Below are 19,659 nucleotides of genomic sequence, written 5' to 3' on the forward strand. Positions count from 1 at the left end.
CTTTACAAGAAATGCCGTCGTTTATTCCACGCAAACACACTTTTGAACCATTAATGAAAAGTAGATATTGACAGCTTTCGCCATTTATCTTTCTACGTCCCCTAATTTAACTTCTTCCCTCCATGTGGTACCGCAAGTCATCGCCTGATACACATCTTGAATTGACATGTTAATATCTCAGTTTTAGATAAATCGATTTAGTTATAAAATTATACCGTTATATTGGTTTATACTGGTATCAATCAGAATGGGGGCCTTTGAAGTGAATTTCGAATCAATACTGATAATGTTCCGGTTCCTTATAGTCTCTACTCATTTAATAAAAGGTAGTTTATATGAACAGCGTACATGTCACGTTTCTGTTAGGGTGGACAATCCCATGCACCAGTAAAATGCAGAAAGTTTTTGGTTCCACGTACAACCAAAATTAATTTCACCTAAAAAGAATTGAACGCATTCATAGTAATGTGTGTTACACACGTCCGTTGCACGCGACTGTCGACAATCGAATGTGCATATCAATGCGAAGACAGATGCGTGCGGTCTAGGGCGCGGTCGGGGAGGGGAGGCGTTCGGCGTTTGAATAAATTCCGCGGGAAATCGCAACGAGTAGGCTTGCACATTTCCATGTCAAACGTACGCCGCAGCGGTGTGGGGCGAAACTTGTGAATTTTTAACAACACATAGTTGTTCACTCCTGTCGATTCAGAATAGAATTTGATTTCCAACATTCACCCAAACTTTATGCACCTACAAAAAGTCTGCACCCCACTGCTTTGAAAGATGATGAAATGAGATTATAAACGCAATTTGCTTCTCCCGTTGATTAGCGAAACTCGTAAATTACAAAGAAATACGCGTCGATAATGGTTTGAGGCCTCATTTTTATGCTATTTAAAATGGAAGGAATACGGAAGCGGCTTATCTCAGTATTAATTCAGGAATTCCGCCATAATTACTTGTTCAAAGGTAACGCTGAAGACGAATTTCGTCCGGGCGGTCAGGGTGAACATTTCACGGGTATTGAAAATTTCCTATTGGAAAGTCAACTCTATTCCATTGGGAATAAGGCTGTATATTAGACGTTTTATGGTCTTGGTGGGTAGAGGATAAGCCGATTTCAAAAGGAACACGTGATCAGACGCTGATTACGTCGAAACTCCCCCTCATCGGTGTGCAGTCATATTCTAATATTGTGAATAAGGGGATATTCCGCTAGATTAAATAACTTCACCTTTGCAAAATCTTTTCATTCGGTTTAAATACCTTCACGCCTATATTCTTTGAGTTTAATGAGAGTTTTCTTATCCGTCAATCTTTTATCATATTTTACGAAGTTCTCAAATATGCCCAACGTGCTGAAGCTGCAAAATGAAGGATATAATAAACGTGTGAATAACGAGTTGATTGGTTGATTGGCTGAATACAAATATCCATATTGTGGTGCCGATCAGTTTTGAAATTTAAAACACGCAGGTGATTGGTGAAAATGCCATATAAATATGCGCGAATTTCATTTCCATGGATGTAAAATGTAAATGATGTAAATGTAAAATGAGTTTAAGCGCCATCATTCCGATAATAGCTGGACTGACCTGAATTATGTAAGTATTTCCAAACTTGGATTAACAAAAAATCTGTGATGAAATAATATTAGGATATTGCTGCGTTTAAAAAGCGAATTAGCACTTAAAATCTATGGAGCAACTTGCATAATTTTACGGGCGGGGAATTAAAATTTTCACAAAATAGCAAGGATTTTGTCTATGCGCCTAAACTTTTTAATATCAATTACTAGGCACTAGTGGGCCATAAAAGGTAATTGCTGGATATTGAACGAGTGCTCGACCCTGCTCGAGTACGTTGATAACTCCTCATTAAGCCGAAGGTAAAAATATCTAATTTTCCTTACCTTCTCTCGTTTGCTACGAAAAATCCAAGAAAAACCTCTTTTGAGTTGTAAGGTTGTGGTACGATTGTGAGATGTAGCGATACTGTGAAATATTTCACATACATATTTCAGTCATAAATGAATTACTTTTATTTAAAATGTTCCAAGACGGAAAAAAATTGGATAATAATATAACAATAAACAATGTGTTCAATCGCAAAGAGTCCCATATCCTTAAGATTTACAAACGCCAATACGCGTGTACACAACACTCAGTATGTATAAATGAAAACAAGTCTAAGAACAATCCATAGCTGCAAAAAATTCTAAAGCGTGCTACAAAATCGCTACAGCTCATGACTGAAGCCACGTGCAAGGCCGGCGCGATTAAGCTTTGGAGCCCTCTCCTACCCATATTCAAGGGTCTTAAGATTTGTTAATTACTGGCAACATTAAAATTAACTACCGTTTCCGTTGTAATAAAAATCCTTCTCCACTTTTATATGAAAAGTTTTAGGAAAAGATTTCTTTATTAGATTTCTATTTTAGTCGTTTATGAAGCCAAGAAATGGTGGGTTATTACGGGCAGGACTTGGAATGAATAACGAGAAAGTACCGCTCAATTTATAAGTGGTATATAGTATACTTATTTGGAAGTATTCCCGTTCATAATAAATACCAAAACAGAATATAGTCTCAAAGTTAGTCAGATTGATTTTGGCACTGCATGGCAACACTCCCAACTAAAAGCAATTCACTGTTAAAACAAAAATAACCGATCGATCAGTCGATATTGTCGTCCCGTACAAATGAATGCAGGTGACATCGATATCGCATGTCATATAAAAACTCGCTACATGTGAGCTTGAGAGGCGAAACGTACATGTTTTTCACGAATTCACACCCTCCTAGGTAGACGTTTCACTTAACCCCGACGGCTATCAACAAGCCTAATGTAAAGCCGAGGCCACATCGCGACGCCGACAGAGATAAATGAGTCGCCAACTCGGCTCACACTTAGCGGTTGGTGGCTGACTTCGTTCTTACTATGTACTTCTACGTACACAAGCGAAGTAATGTACACTTTTGTAAACACCAACCGTTTTAGTTCAGCGTTAACGTTAAACCAGTACAAAGTTGCAAATAACTTGGTGATATATGGCCATTTTGGTTTTTAGGCTCGTTTGTTAGTTTGGCGGTTTATAAATCGAATGTCATCCCATTTGTCAAACGCGTATCGCTCTTTTAAAACTGTGAATTTACTCGCATATGAGGCCTTTATCTAGTTCAATAAATAAGTCAATAGATTTAAAAATGTATCTTAGAAATTATTTTATTTAGGTTTGGATTCCAGCTCATTGGTCGGTGTGTTATTCATTAAATCTTATATCAACCCAATCAGTAGATAATAAAGCGAGCTAGCATTGTTCTTCACAAAAACAAAGGTGAGAAATATATTTAAAGAGCTAACTCGGTGGAAGCAAACGCGGTTTTAATAAAAGCAAAGCCATCAAATTCCCGATAGTGGTGAAAATATGCATGAATTCAAAAGTATGAATAGTCGAAGATTACTTGCTGTTTTATGGACCCAAGTTCTCTGTGATAGCGATAAGTTCATTATTCTAGACTCCTCAAACCAGTACTCCAGAAAATCTTTTCAAGTAAACTTCGTTCTCAATCAGAGCAATAATATTTTATACCTTTCTAGAAACTAAAAGAATTCCTTTTTCTCACAACTCAAACTTATACTGGGGTTATTAATTATTACCTAAATATGAAAAACCAATAGTTATCCTAATCGTAATCTTTATTTGGATCTGCTATGTTTACAACAGCATATACTAATAATACTACTAACTCTTCCTCCGCTCCGCTACCGCTTCTCGCTCCCCGCTCTCTCTAGCGCCCCGCTCCCGGCTACAATTAAAATGCAAATACCGCGCCACTTGAGTTGCGCAAATCTTGCAAGTTATAAATTTTTCCAATCTAACTCCGTCCTTTGTTAACTAAGTCTCTTATGAATTCTAATGAAAAAAGAAAAAATCTGGAATATCGCTAATGGATTATTTCACCTACCTACCTTCTGTTTTATTAGGATAACTTTGTTCAACAATTTAAGGGGTCCGTGCTTCATGCAAAAATCGACTACATAGATAAATCACTACAAAGTATGCAAATGTATACTTTAAAAGTAAGCGTAATTTTATATCATCCAATCTGTACAAAAATGTTAACATCGTTATCTGACTACAATATACGACATAATAAAGTACGTACTTCAAAATCGATAATCGCCGCTCAACGAATAAATTAACATCAATAAAACTCTCATTACCAACCCTACGTAACAAGGTGTGCGGTCAAACAGACCCTTACTTTTAATTATCATTTAACACGAAGCTTTCTTATACGTATTTCAAAATCGAGCGTGTGTCACTTAACCCGTTCGCTGCGGGCTGTCCCGAGCCACCGCGTTTGGTAACGGCCGGCCATTTATGTCCAGCCCGGTATGGCAGCCGGCCCCAAGTCGCCATATATGGTTCTGAGAGTTGCATTCTGCGCTTGTAACGCGATACAATTGTGGTAGAACTTGGAAATTAATTTACAGCGCTCACTGTCGGGTGCAGCATCCCTATTTGGTGAGATAAAAAAAGTTTAGTACCAGTTTCAGAGGTCGTTGTTCACTAAATCGTTTTAGCACTGCTAGTTTTTGTACTGTCGCTGATATTAACGAAGAAATTGTATTTATCAATTTTGTTATCGTAATAGTGTTATAAAAAGCAGCGTTTTACGATTTTCACGAGCCATTTCTTACTAAATGGTCTCGGCAATCAAGCAATCGATAGTACCGAAGCAGTCCGTATCAAATCGAATCAACGCGATATCTGTTATTACAACCATAAAAGCGCTCAAGTGTCGCGGGCGAGATCCGTATCTAGTAAAGTAATATCCTTTCGGCTAAGACCTACTGAACCTCTCACTCTCGTAAGGAAACTTCATATGGCAAAAAAGTGATGTGGTCTTGTCAGTTAGCCCGCACCAGCCATAAATCATTGAGTTAGTGACGTCGAGACATATATCTACTTGTTGATCTAACTAGACGTTAGGATAATGTACAATAATGATATTCAGCTTTGTGACGAGCGAACCATTTCCGTGCACTCACTGAATAGCTACATACCTACACACATGTAGATATTACACAATGTTTAGACGTATTACATATTACCTATCAATTTATGGGCCATGAATTTGAATTAACGCACCCTACAGAAGTTTGAATACAATATTTATAAGTAAAAAGTTGGCAAGTCCACATTTGTGTGCCGCGCTGTTCCGAAAGTCGCCCAAGTTGGGTGTGGTCGGCCACCACATATACTTTATGGCATCGCAATAAAGGAGATAGGAACGATACTACCTTATAGAGACGGTTGTAAACCCAACTTGATAATTGAGACGACTCCCATATTACAGTCATTGCAAGTATAATTTGTTTTCGCAACAATTCTGCTGTATTTTATTAACTGTATGCCACAAATTTGGGCGTATCGTAAAGATCATGAAAGTGATTTTGCACGTAGGTCATAACTTAACTGTTACTTACTGATGATTGCTTACGAGTCTTGTGTCAGTTGCGAAACTTATCGCCTTATATGATTAGGTCTTTTGGAATCACTTTGTATCGACGACATTGAAGAGGCATACTTTATGTTACATATCTACGTATACCTAAACAGCGAATGTGACTGCATTCCCTTATCATTGTTCTAGAAAGTAAGTAGTCAATATATCCTGCATTTCCTAGTGCCAATAACACTTACTCGGCCTTCTTATTGCCAATCAACGCCGTCCAGGAATAGCCCGCCAAATGAACTTTGACATTTTATCAATACGCAACAGACAATTATAATGATATATATTTTACAGTTTCATTGACCGCTTGTGATTTATGTCATTATTTATGCGCTTGCAAAATTTATGATGCCACGCCATTACATTTATAATAGGTAGCCGATTGAAGAATAATGAATACGCATAGTTTGTTAATTAAGCTCATGCTACATAACAAAATAAATTTTCATTAACGACTGTTTACCCAACCAGCCAAAATGTTTAATGAAAAAAAGACCGTAATTTCCTAATCGTAAAAGAAATGAAATGCTAATAATTCTCTGTGTGAATTAATTACTCAAACGCTTCATTAAAAGAATCGAAATTCAACCCGCGTTCGCTAAAACGTCACGAGTCGTTATAATTAAAAAGTAAAAATGACCAATTAACTAAGCGACGTATACTGAAAGTCCTATTTTTAGAGAGTCGTGATCTTATCGTACGGATCGGCTTCCGATCTGTGTGGACACGTGCGACGAATCACGACCGGTGACTCACGACGCGCGCTTTGTCGTCAGTTTTTGTCGCAATAGTTATTTATTAATGTCGTGATCGGTCCGCGCGCGGTCACGCTCGCGTTTGAGGGTTAACTTGCAACGGATTGTTTTGATGTTACTATTCAATAAACTGTTTGATTTATTTGTGCTTTATGGCGCTTGGCGGTCGTAATCGTGAATTGGTTGTTTAGACCGCGCTCGATACAAAGCGAGCAGACAATGCATGTGTTGCATCTATTTCATCCTAATGACGAAACACCGCACGAAGATGAAGTAACGTTTTATATGAAAAGAAAACTAAGGGATGATGATTATGAGCAAACAGACATACTCACCCCAAACAGGGGAGTGTTTATTACGTATTTTTACAGCACACTTTAAGTATGCACTTCGACTGCCTTCATTTCGTGCCAAATGGGAATAAAAGTAAAAAAGAGTGCACCATGCTCTTATTACATTTATCGAGTTTTTATATAAGAACGGTGTAATAAAAATGCTTGTGTAAATTATACACTACCTTTGCCTCAAAGGCAAGAAGGTAAATTAGTTTCGGTTAAAATGATAGCATTTATGGGCGAGTATTCTAATACTCAACTCACCCATAACAACCGAATACTATTTAGCATAATATTTCTTTTCAAAAAGGGGCTTCTAATGCACAAAAAATCCATACCCTCAAAAATGGACATTCGAAATGAAAATATTAATCTCACATATTTTCGCATTTCGTAATAAAACCGTCAAAATGGATCCATATAGACACGGCCACATGTTCACAATACCAAGACGCAGACGTGGCGATGCGTCGAAATGTTTTCATAATACCGCGGAGGTTTTTTGAAAGGAATTTTCACTCACCCCAATATCGAAAAGATGCGAGTTCATCGGGCATACACAATGAAATAATAAACACTACGCACCCCACGTCTGTTTGTGGCGTAAGTTATTTTTACACGTTCGTTCGTATGTGGAAATCGACTATCGCAAGTGCCTCCCAGGCTTTTTGTCGGCGGCGTAAAATGTACTCTTCTTTATTTATCTCGGTGTGCTAGAAATTGTTGTTTGCCAATGCATCTTTGTGAAGTTATACCTGTTTTAACTGTGTTAGGTATACTCAGTAATACTCCTACCAATACTACTTTTGGCCTTTAGGCGTAATGAGTGAACCCAATGGAACCCATCGTTCGATCAACCATATTTGGGCACAGACTTTGCATATAAATAAGTTTTAAAATTTTCAATTTTTAACTAACGCATACCTATGAGTACTTATTATAATTATACATTGGTATTATTACTAAAAATATACCTTATAAATAAATAAATAATAAATTAAAAAAATACCAAAAACATAAAACAAAAGAGACGCTGTTATTTATTTATATGTCACGTGTGTTTCAACGTCACATAAAGACTTAAAGCCATTGATTGTGATCACCAATGACATACAAAATAATAGCCTTCACAAAACACATTGATTCTACTAACGAGGTACAAAATGTACAATTTTATTTCCACTCTAATTGGATGAATAGTAGCATTATTCTTTGAACATTTATTTCAATTAATGCTACCTTTATTCTATCGAGACTTGAATGTATAAATAACTATTTAAATATTATGCTTTAGGTAAATAATAACAGGGGTTGTTTAGTACTTTATTGATAACTAAATAATTGGCTTTTCTTACCAATTTATGTTCTACGAAGCTTAGACATATTTAAATTCTAGTTTAAATAATTTCAGTTTTCAATGTATAAAAGAAAAAATATTTGTATTTTAATTGCTAATAACAAGAAGTCTAGCCAACCATGCAGCAGGTACACTCACTCACTAAAACTATTAAATCAATAGAATGATTGATTAAATTTGAAAATGCCCGTACAAAAAGCTTTGTTTCATTCCTGTAATAAGTCTGCGCAAACTTTTAACAACGGACCCAATGTGCGATGAGAACAATACTCAGTACTGTCGCGCACAATCTAATTACTACATTATTTATTCAGCCGTGAAATAATTAAAGCAATTACTGCTCATAGCGAACTTAAATCGTAATAATAGACGTGTAATGAACGAATTTAAATTTAAAATACAGTCAAGGATAAATTGTTTCGTCCGACGCCATGCATCGTTTTACCGTAGATAACTACGTCGATTCATTAAAAACTGTTATAAATTGCTTCGTAAAAAGTACATTCGAACATAACAAAGATAAAACAGAAAACTGAGCTCGCAGACTACAAAATGGCGATAAATTATCTAGAAATGAGAGTCTAAAACGTTTTGAATTAATATCGTGTATTGTCGATTGTATGTATTATGAACGTGGCTGGGAGGTGCTAAATGGTACAAAATGTTAGTCGCTCAGACAGAGGCCGGGCAATTAACACGTGCCCACCATAAACCGGTTGCCATGACAACGCGCGCTTTCGGCACACAACGTTAAACAAACTAATTGGCTGGCGCTTTTGTCAGCGGCTGTACCATAGTTGTGTGAATGTAAAATGATGAATGGATAATAGTAGCCATATTGATGAATGAATATTTTATAGGAGGTCGGTACTTAAACGCCTCTTTTTATTAAACAGGTTTGTACGATAGTCGGAAATCGAAAATGCCTTTAACGTGCCTGTCCTTTAATTGACTGAATGATGAATGGTTTATTTTTATCTTCGTGGCTTCGATCTGAAAAGTCGAAACACTGATTTATGGTCACAAATAAAAAATTAAACATTATTTTTCGTTGTTCTAGGAATGCTGAGGTCCACATTCGACCGGCCAGACCACGAACGTAAGTAAAGCAAACCACACGGAGCATTACAGAAACAATTCACAGTCCAATGTATGAAAGATTTGGAACACAAAACAGAACGCAAAAAAAAAATGGTGGAAAAATTCGCACACAAAAGGCCGCCGACTGACGTAATAGCTATCATTTTTTTTCCATTCCACGGACGCAGTATTGAAGAGATCAGTCACTCTAACACGGTTGCCCACCTGTCACAACCATTTGTTCCATTGAACTGTACCCGAGCAAATATGACGAGGATTAAGTTCCCAAGAAATTGAAATAATACGATATAGACTGTAGGTTTTTTTCTTTTCGATTACACGATGAAATGTGTGGATTTTGGTGTGTCGATTGATTTGCTTGTGAGTTTAACAACGAAAATAACCCTTATACGTGTTGTATTTTAAATATAACTGAGGTTGTTAAAGAAGAAATTTACTCTGCGTGACCCGATAGTTGCCTACATAACTCTTCGGCTTTAGTTACTTGGTAACGAAACTAATACCAACGCTTGTTGATACAAACCCGATAAATAAATCCACTCATATCCACAGTTCAATAAAACTTTCCTTTACAAACGTTAATTGTATTCAAGCAGAAGATATAATCTTTCGTTTACAGCCAGCAAACAAAGCGTTCGTGTACCGTCAACAAAACACGTTAGTTCCGATAAGATTACGACTCATCCGTCACTGTCATAATTTTCGATCGGTTTTCATTCGAGAACCGGTGGTAGGGGACGAGATAAATAATCGCATGGGTCACTACCAAACATAGACTGGGAATTCATTGCATAAATCACTAAATTTACACGTTTCCTGCTATTTGGGGAGAAATATTGTTTTGTTGATACTTAAATAACTGTTGGACCGTGAAAAGCTTTGTTTTCATGCAGTTCCATACAGTTTGTCGCCATGATATGGAATTACATATATTGACTCGTAATTTTGAACCATTATATTGTATGACTCGTATTATCTTTAAAATTAAAAGTCGTTTACTTATTCGTAACAAAATTACAATATATCCTTGTACTGGCCACACGTTATCATACACAATACTGCAGTGAATATTTATTTAAAACTCCACGTCTAGCCAGCAGCGCGTACTAATTTATTCATCCATACAACTAGGCAGGCTTCTTTAGCAAAAACTTCAACATTTCCACACAACTTTGCCGTAGCGGCTACTTTCCACAAACTTTATTCCGCATGCATTACAACTCTTATTCCAAAGTGCTAAAGTTCACTCTTGTATGTTTCACATGCATCCGAAAGTTTGAGTGCGAGTAATTATGTCAGAATGATTGATATTTTCAAGGATGGCGAGTTGGAACTTTATGTAGGTTGCTATTTTTATTTTTGCTTGTAATTCGTGCATATCTGAGCTAGCGTTTATTGGTGTAATGTAGGCATAAAGTTGGTTTCTTATCCTGGTGAAATCATATGAATATTTAAACCGCAACGTAGTGTAACAGTCCCAATGCCTTTATTTTTCCTTCTGGGAAAAGTCACTAATTCACTCACTCAGTGTAAAAAAATGACGTTCTCAAATTATTCTAGGTCCATTCTCTCTTTCTCTTTCTATATTTTTTCTGAAATCTGGACGACTTCAAAAATCTCATAATTCGCCTCAAGTAAAACAAAACAGGTGTAAATCTACAGCTCTTGTACTTATTCTTAGCATCAGATAATTATATTTTCGTGATAGGTCAGTGCCGATTTCGAAACAGAACCATTCTTTTAATGCACACAATTACTTTAATATTTCAACATTCGATCAGATGGCCTTCCTCTGTGCAGTCTTCAATATAATTAAGGGTTTCATTTCATACTTTAACTTATTTCGATTATTTTTGAATGAGAGTTATTACCGCCGTGGGCACATTTTTAAGACTGTAAGGTTTTATAATGTCTTTGGGGTTCACCGCAATTAATTTATGGCATAAGTTATACATAAACAATTAATATCAATCGTTTTAGCACTTATACTCGACAACAGAAATCGGAATGCTTATATACCGCTAACATAAAATACAAACAGTCTAACTAACTAGTTATCTACACAATCCAGCTTAAAGCGCTTCAACTAGTTCAACACAATAAATCAGCCGCTGAAAGTAAGTTTTCATTAAAATTTATCCAAGTAAATTATCAAACACCTGGATAAGTTAGGAAGTCGAACTCCACACGCTAAACTGCACTGTGTTGGAAATCACTAACTTGCTATCTAACGGGTAAACAATCGCTTGGAACGTAATTTGCTGGTTATAGTGTAATGAGCGCAGTTAGAAGGATTCTTGCCTAGTTCCGTGCTGTGTGGTTTGTGTATTCCATTTAGCGACACAGTGGCGCTTTGTGTGTTTTTGAACCATTATTTTAATTTTGTTTGAGTTTGTTTTGTTTCTAACTAAGCGATATTTTTTTTTCAAAGTTATTTTAAATATATACATAAGTCTTATTTCCAGTGACATCTAAAATATTATTATGAGTTTCGTGTTAAAATGATGACATTCACATTAAAGTCTTTAAATATTTAAGTTTACGGTAGACTAAAACTTACCTCTTCTTACTTATTTCTTTATAATTATTGAGAAATAAAATATCCCAAACAAAGAAACAATTACATTATTTTACCATTTATCTCTGTTCAGAATTAACCATAGCATCCGAAACATGTGCCATTTATTTCCAAGTTCTGAATTCGGAGCAATGTGTGAGGTTAAAATGTGCATCGGGCAGTTCGTACAGAGTGCAACATAGCGAGCTGTTTCAAGCTGTTTACCTAATCGCATTACACATATATAGGTGACTGTGACACTCGAGTTTGTATGAAAATGTACTGCGAAAATAGATTCTCTGGGGGTTGGATGCCAGTCATTGTGGGTCGTGCTTGAATGTGGATTTTTTTGTGTCGTTTTGTAGTAGTTGTGTTAGTAGAGTTTATAAATGCTGTAAACCTTTTAAATGAAGAACTATTTTTTTCCACATTGGTATGTCCACCTCATACTAAATGATAAAATGGTTTTTAAGCATCTACTTAGCTTAGCTATATTGTACAACGAAGAACTGTTTTAAGAAGTTCAGTCACGTTTAAAGAAAAATTTAAGCAAAAAATATTCATTTCTTTCCCACACAAAAACCTCTTGGACACTAAATAACCAGAAGAAACAGTTCACAAAACGGACAAAAATAAAACAAAAAAAACTATGAAAAACAACAGTTTTATTTCTAAAGCAATTATTCTCGCAAGACATCCGTAGCTACGATTTATACAGAAATTAAATACCCTTTTCATTTGTAGGGGTAAACAGGAAATTTGTACGCGTTCCCGGCGATATTACGAACATTATCCTGTGGAACACAGATAATTAGAACGATTCCACCTGATCCTTGCGGAAACCTTTTCATATACGTATATGCTTTAATATGTGTAGGTATATGTGTGTATGTTTGTGTGTGTCTGTGTGTGTGTTGTGAGGAGGAAATGTAAGGCTCGTGATGATCTTTGGATGCTTTGTTCCTGAAATGATGATTAGATAATAAATAAATATATTATGTTATTTAATGCCCAAGAAACTGTTAATTATGTTTCATGACCGGAGATTAATCTTTTACTCTGTCCTTCCAAAAGTTCTAGACTAATCTTATCTGACTTACCACAAATTACATTGAAATATTCACATCATGGAAAATTACGACGTCTTAAAGATTAACAGGCACGGTGATCCGTCGAAATAAAATTTCTTATAGATAAATCTTTCTTTGTAAAATTTCTCATTTCCCGTACATAAGTAAATCATTTCCCGGCGTTGCCCGTTGCGGATCCGCCGTCGATTTTACGACATTTTTTTTCATGTCCCAGTTTTACTCGTCAAAAGTTCCAAGATGATTAGATTGGATCCCCCCGTTATCTGAACATCTTTCGACTCAGGTGATATAAAAGCTGGATATTAAGAGAATCGCTCCCTGTTCTTATGAAAAGTACCAAAAAACTTTTATTGGGTTTTTTAATTGAATTAGTCATGGTAGGGGATTTCAGTGCCGGTAACGTTTTATTGCTAATCGATTCTAGACATAAAAATCTATGTAATGTGACAAAAAGATACAAAGTTGACTATTTTTCTTAAATGTTCATATACATAGTTATAAATCCTACTGGTACAAATAGTCCTAAATCGATTTAGTTTACAACCCCCTACAACATGACAAACTCATATGGCATTAATACAGATCACCCTAAACAATACTTCACATGATCTTAGAAAGACAGCATCTAAATGGCGTTTCAGCCAATCAATTAAGCAACACCATGCATCTAAAAGCACAATAATACCGTTCATCTTTCAAACTTATCACTTCTTTCAATCTCCCTGTATAAATTACACTTCATACCATCTCAAGGTACTGTATGAAATTGTTCTCAATACACCCCTACGTAGGAGCACGGCCGATGTTTGGCTAAGATTAATGGTATCAATATTATAAGTAAATACTCCCTATTGTTCAGTTTGTATTGCTATACTAATATTAGAAGCACTTTAGGCATTATACACTAGGATTTCAATATAACGATAGACATCAATTTTGCGTAGGCTGCCGGTATTACGTTTACATATTGTATGTAGTTCCAAGAAATTATCTGGTAACCAGCGTTTGGTTGTTAGTTGGTTAATTAATAAAGCAATCTACGTATTGAATGGAGTTGTTATTTATGTCTTTAGATTTGATTTACATAAAATTAAATGGATTGTAAAGTTTTATAAATAACACTGTTTATGATCAATTGATGACACAACTTCCTGCCCACACGATTATTTGATAATACAAATTGGGTAATTGCCACAAATTGGACTTTTCATCGAATTCTTTGTATGAATCTGAGGATATTTCATAAAGAAATCAACAAGTAAAACTTTCCACGTGAATCATTGTATAATTACTACGAACACCATCATTAACCATCTCGCCCTTACAATAACAACGTCGCATCTAAAAAATACTTAGTACAAATGAAAAAGAGCACTCAAACACAAACGGGTACCTGAATCACTTCCATTTAACGAAGGACAGTGTCGTTAAGTACTGAAGAGGCGCGATTTAACGGAAAAACTTAGTTATCTTAGTAACGATCGGCCTTTATATCACGGAGCCTACCAGGAGTGAATTTGCATTATTTTTTATCGTTTTAAACTTGTGATACTTCACGGAATCCCCTTTTGTTGTACGTGACAATGGACTACTGAGTCTTTGCTTCATAGTGACGGTGTTTTGAACCCGGTTTTTTTATGTACGGATGAAAAATTACTTTGTTATTGTCGCGTGCTTTTGTCATTAAATTTTAGCTAAATCAGCGTTTGGTTTGAAAAGAGTTTTGTTAAGATATCTCTTTTGAATTAATGTGTGTAAGTTGCTTTGAATCGGCGATTGATATCAAGTTCCTCGCTTTATATTTAATTCATGAACATTAATATATTATGAATGCTTTATACAACAATGTTGTTTTCCTTATTAATTATTCCACAACATTCAACTAACACAAACATTTCACAATAAAAAGCAACGAGCATTCATAGACCCCAAATAACATTTGATTGATACGAGTATAAAAAAAATCTTGAGAAAAACATTTTACAAAAACTTGTTAAAAGTCGTGCAATTAAGATAAGGCTCGTTCAGTTATCTCACCTAGTTAAATTTTAAGATTATTATTACGTCTTTCGTATGCTAATCGGGATCGACCATCATTGGTTTGACGAGGCTCAAAGATCAGCAATGTAGGCGTGATTTTGCTTCTCATTTATAAAGCTTTGATACAACCATGGTAATCGGGAGCGTAATTCAATGTTGATTAATGTTAGTAATAATTATAACACCCGAACGATGTCGTCTGGTAAATATGTAGTACCCAGAGTCAATAATGTTTATGGGGACCGAACGCTAGAAAAGCGTGTCCCTTACGTGCTCAATAGCTTACCAGACGACATCAGAGACGAAAATAGGAAAAATAAATTTAAGATAAAATTAAAAAAATACCTACTCAGTACACTGCCTTAACTTTTTATTGTATTACTATCCTACTAACTACTACTACTACCTAACTACCGACTTTTCTTACTTATGCAATATATACACTTGTATCTAATCTTTGATTTTCATACTTACGTACTTAATATTAACCTCCTAATACTACTTATATACTTAACATTATATAATACTAATATATAACACTTAGAAATAATAATAAAATTATCTATATACTTATACTACATGTAATTGTAAACTTAACTTAAAGTACCTGTAGTAAGTCAATAGTTTAGAAATCTGATCCAACAGATAAACTGTGTATACAGTTTTGTTGGACATTTTATACTTTTTAGAATATAAAAGGTACCTTCTAATAAGCAATAAAATCCTTACTAATATTATAAATCGGAAAGTGAGTTTGTTTGTTTGTTTGTTTGTTTGTTCCGCTTTCACGCCGTAACTACTGAACCGATTGCTTTGAAATTTTGCAGACGTATAGTCAGAAGTCCGGATTAAATAATAGGGTACTTTTTATCCCGAAAAAATAGATATTCCCGAGGGAAAACAAAAATATTGTTTGCTTGATGGATGGATTGTAGATGGCGCTGTGTGTCGTTTAAAACAAGGTAATATATTGCAAACGAATATAAACATGTAAATTTAGAAGCTAAATGATACGATAATGAATCCCCGAAAATGAGGAATTCCCGAGGGATGATGTACAATTTGTTTAATCGTCTAAACTGTTTTTTTTTACATCTACTTATATATTGCAAACGAATATGAACATATAAATTTAGAAGCTAAATGATACGATAATGAATCCTCCAAAATGAGGAATTCCCGAGGGATGACGTACAATTTGTTTTATCGTCTTAACTGTTCTTTTTACATCTACTTATCCTGAAATAACTATAATTCAACGAATTACTAATTGGTATAAGTATTAGTTAAGTTATTTAGTTCTTGAGGTATGCGATAGATGGCGCTGGGTGTTTTTAAAACGTGGTAACGATGTGTTTTTAAAATACGTAAGAAGTGCAATGATATCTCGCGCTTTAACCTGTAGCTCATTGTTCAATCGCGAGCTTCCCGATAGCTCGATAGATGGCGTTGTGCTTTTCTGTATCGCGGTGTTAAGGTTCGCCGCGAATTAGTCTTAAGGTGTTTTGAAATCAGTGGGGCCCAGTAGGGCCAGGGCCAGCCGGGGCTGCGGGTTGTTCGAAAGAGATACCGCGGCCCTGGTATATAAAAGGCCTAGAACGGAACACGACGATTTTAGTCGGTAAGAGTCTGACACTCCCTCACCGCTGCTAACCCAATTCCAACAGACCTCCCATTTCAATTTAAAAGACTACAATTTCCTATAAGGGTTTCATTTGCAATGACCATTAATAAAGCACAAGGCCAAACTCTAAGGGTTGCTGGAGTACACTTAGAAAAACATTGTTTTTCGTATGGTCAGCTCTATGTAGCGTGTTCCTGGGTTTCCAGTGCCCAAAATCTGCATGTTTTTGCTCCACAAGGGACAACGTATAATATAGTGTACCATTTAGTTTTGGTTTAACAACTAATCGTATCCAGCGTTCGTTCGCGCTTCTTAAATTTTTCCGTGGGAATGAGAAGTTTTCTTATAGTTGTGATTTATACCGCAATATAACCGAATTCCACGCGGGCGAAGCCGCGGGCGGAAAGCTAGTAAATAAATAATGCTTCTATATATAAAATTCAATAAAATTATGTATGATAATTATTTGCCAATTCTAACTTACCATGTCCTCGGTATGTATCTTCTGGTGCGCCAAAAGTTTGTCTTTGTTCTAGCCACTCACGAGTCATGTATCTTAGCACAAAATACACGCAAATTCTTAAGTAAATATGGCCCGCAAAAGCTGAAAGTTTTGATATAACCAAAGTCCATTAAAAATATATTTTAGCTAGTCAGATACTCTATACATCGGCAATCTCCCCCAAAACTTGAGAGGTCGAACAATACCTTATTGTTCGAAACAATTGGAACCCCTTAAATTATAAACAGTATTGTGCTGTATCACTATTAGCTCAGACCGTTGCCCCGGCGGCTGGTAATCAGTTCGAATCCCAGTGGATAACATACATCCACGGCTTCGTTTGAACATTAAAGTAACAAACTATGGGAGCTGGAGTGTAGAAGCGTCGATTTTAAAGCTTTAGTCTGGTCTATTTAGATCTACAGATATTGAATCGATTTTTTGTGGGCCAAGTGAGAAGAGAGGATATTTAAACGTAAAAAAATGCAAAGTTAACTGTCTCTATATAACGCTTGACCTATAATTATGACTGAAACATTTAAGATACAATCTGGTCTACAGAGGTGGCGGTCAATCCAAAAAAGGAAAGTCCAGTTTTCGTCCAGCGAAGTAGTTCTGCCTATATACATAAGTAAACCCACAAGAAACAGCCAGTACACAATAATAAAAGTGCAAAAGTGCAGACACAATCGCGCATACATCGAAAGGTTAGGAGCCACGCTGTGTTTTGCGACTTAACAGCTACTACATCGAGCCATATAAAGACAATGACACGGCCAAAGTAATACGGAATCGCGATTGTACGACGATAAAATATAAACGAAAGACGCAGATTTATCGCGACTGAATTACTGTACTCAATTTGCATTTAGAAGACTACCCCAGTTCCTTTATTCACGTATTTTATACATCGCTTTTCATATATGTATGCAAGAATACATAGCAGGTACCTACATACTAGGTGCGGTATTTCGTGGGCCCATCGAAATCCACTGAAATATTTAAGGCCACGTGTGGTATCCCATGCAAAGTCAAACCCTTTCGATAATACCATACGATGTATAAATTATTAAGTATAAAGCGCGATATATGTATATGTATAAATGTAACTTCTCGACTAGAATATGTGAAATTATAAATGTTTGTACTTTTTGCAAAATGTTTGTATTTTTTGCTCCTATTAAACATATGTAGATTAATTGCATATTTTCAGTAGAAAATTTATAGTAAATTGAGTACAAAACATGTGTAGTTGTTTGTTGGATCATTAAACCCTTTTAGTAATGGAGATTTCTTTTCTGTGTAAAGGTACACAAAACCTTTGTATTCTATTAGGGAGCAACATATTCTCAGCGATGACTTGTCAAAACACAACTGTATCTCACACTTACGAATCTTTTCAAATTTACGAAGTGATGTGCAGTTGATGAGGTTCAAATCGAATGGCCGCCTATAGCTTACGCCACGGTCGGCGAATAACCCCATGTTCGCCGCATTCGCGCCATTTTTCGCTTCAAGATATTATTATGATCGCCCAAGGAGTCGTTTTCCGTACGCCCACTTATAATTTGCGAGTATCTGTTATTCTCCAAGGGATGGGCATCGCTCGATCTGCTTATATCCGGCTCCATGTTTAATGTCTGACCGTTTTTTCGCTTATTGATATTTTTTTAGGATTCGGCACAACAAGACATGGTTGTTTAAATAAGAATGTTTTAATAAACTTGTATATTTTACGATATAATCTCTTTTTTCGTAAATAAGCTTTTTCGAAATATTGATGCCCAATATTTTTTATCCTGCAGAGTATACAAAATAAACGCGTTTTAATAACGTTAGGAGCTTTATTTGCTGCTAAATAACAAAAACAAAACAGCGCCTGCCGGCCACCCCGACCATTACAAAACACCAAAAAGTCCCTCCATGCAAAACAAAAAAAAAGAATTTCTCACGAGTTCCCAATCGCGAAACTCATCTGAATTTCATTCCGCTGATCAATCCGTCCACCCGTTATTCTTGGGGAGTCACATCGAAACAATTTGTAAAACTCCCTAGCAAAATCCTAAAGCAAATAGAAAAGTATTTTGAAATATTTGGCGGAGTAAAAAAATACTCGGAAAACTTTATTGTGCCGGAATGAGAAATTTCAGTTTATCTTACGACTGCGGACGCCCGGGGCACCGTGATAACTTCGTTTTGAACTTGTATAAAATAATATTATCATTCAGTTGGTATCGCTGTAAATAGGTATCTTCTATTGGTATCTGGTTGGTATCTTGTAATTAGACGGGGAGGCGATTCTGTTCGCGTTTTGTACCCGTTTATGGTCGAAGTTTGATTTCCAATTACGCTCCAAGGCAGAGCATCGGAATGTTGTCTTATATGTATTTTAGTTCGTATTAAATTGTATTCGATAATGTTTCGTTTCTATTTTAGGCAGCAATAATGGTTCCCAGAAATGGTATTGTATTGACAAAAATATTAATTTTCAGTTTGCAAAATTATTATTCAATTCCATGATAATGATTAGTAGATACAGTTTTATGAACCAATATGTTACCTAACTATTTTATTTGTAAAACAAATTAATTTCAGGAAAACATTTAATTAGAGCCACTGTGGACTCCAAAACGACTTCAAAAACGGCTCCCGACTATAATGCAACATTGTATGACGAATACAACCGGCTTCAACTGTTGCTGTTTATTTTTATTGCTTCCCATCACGATGCCATCTCTTTCTTACCCGCTTGAAACTTCGAAAGTCTCGCTAA

At 35.8% G+C, this 19,659-nt stretch overlaps 1 protein-coding gene across 5 annotated transcripts in view; it reads left to right on the forward strand.

The window, feature by feature from the left end:
* The window catches only part of LOC124632192 (teneurin-m), a 202,197-nt gene that overhangs the window by 138,882 nt on the left and 43,656 nt on the right, over nucleotides 1–19,659 (forward strand). For all 5 annotated transcript variants that reach the window (XM_047166898.1, XM_047166900.1, XM_047166901.1 and 2 more), the window contains exon 4: nucleotides 9,032–9,070. In XM_047166898.1, coding sequence (XP_047022854.1) covers nucleotides 9,032–9,070 — 39 coding nt within the window. The remainder of the gene's footprint in view (nucleotides 1–9,031; nucleotides 9,071–19,659) is intronic.

This window comes from Helicoverpa zea, chromosome 8, assembly GCF_022581195.2.
Source record: "Helicoverpa zea isolate HzStark_Cry1AcR chromosome 8, ilHelZeax1.1, whole genome shotgun sequence".
Lineage (NCBI taxonomy): Eukaryota > Metazoa > Arthropoda > Insecta > Lepidoptera > Noctuidae > Helicoverpa > Helicoverpa zea.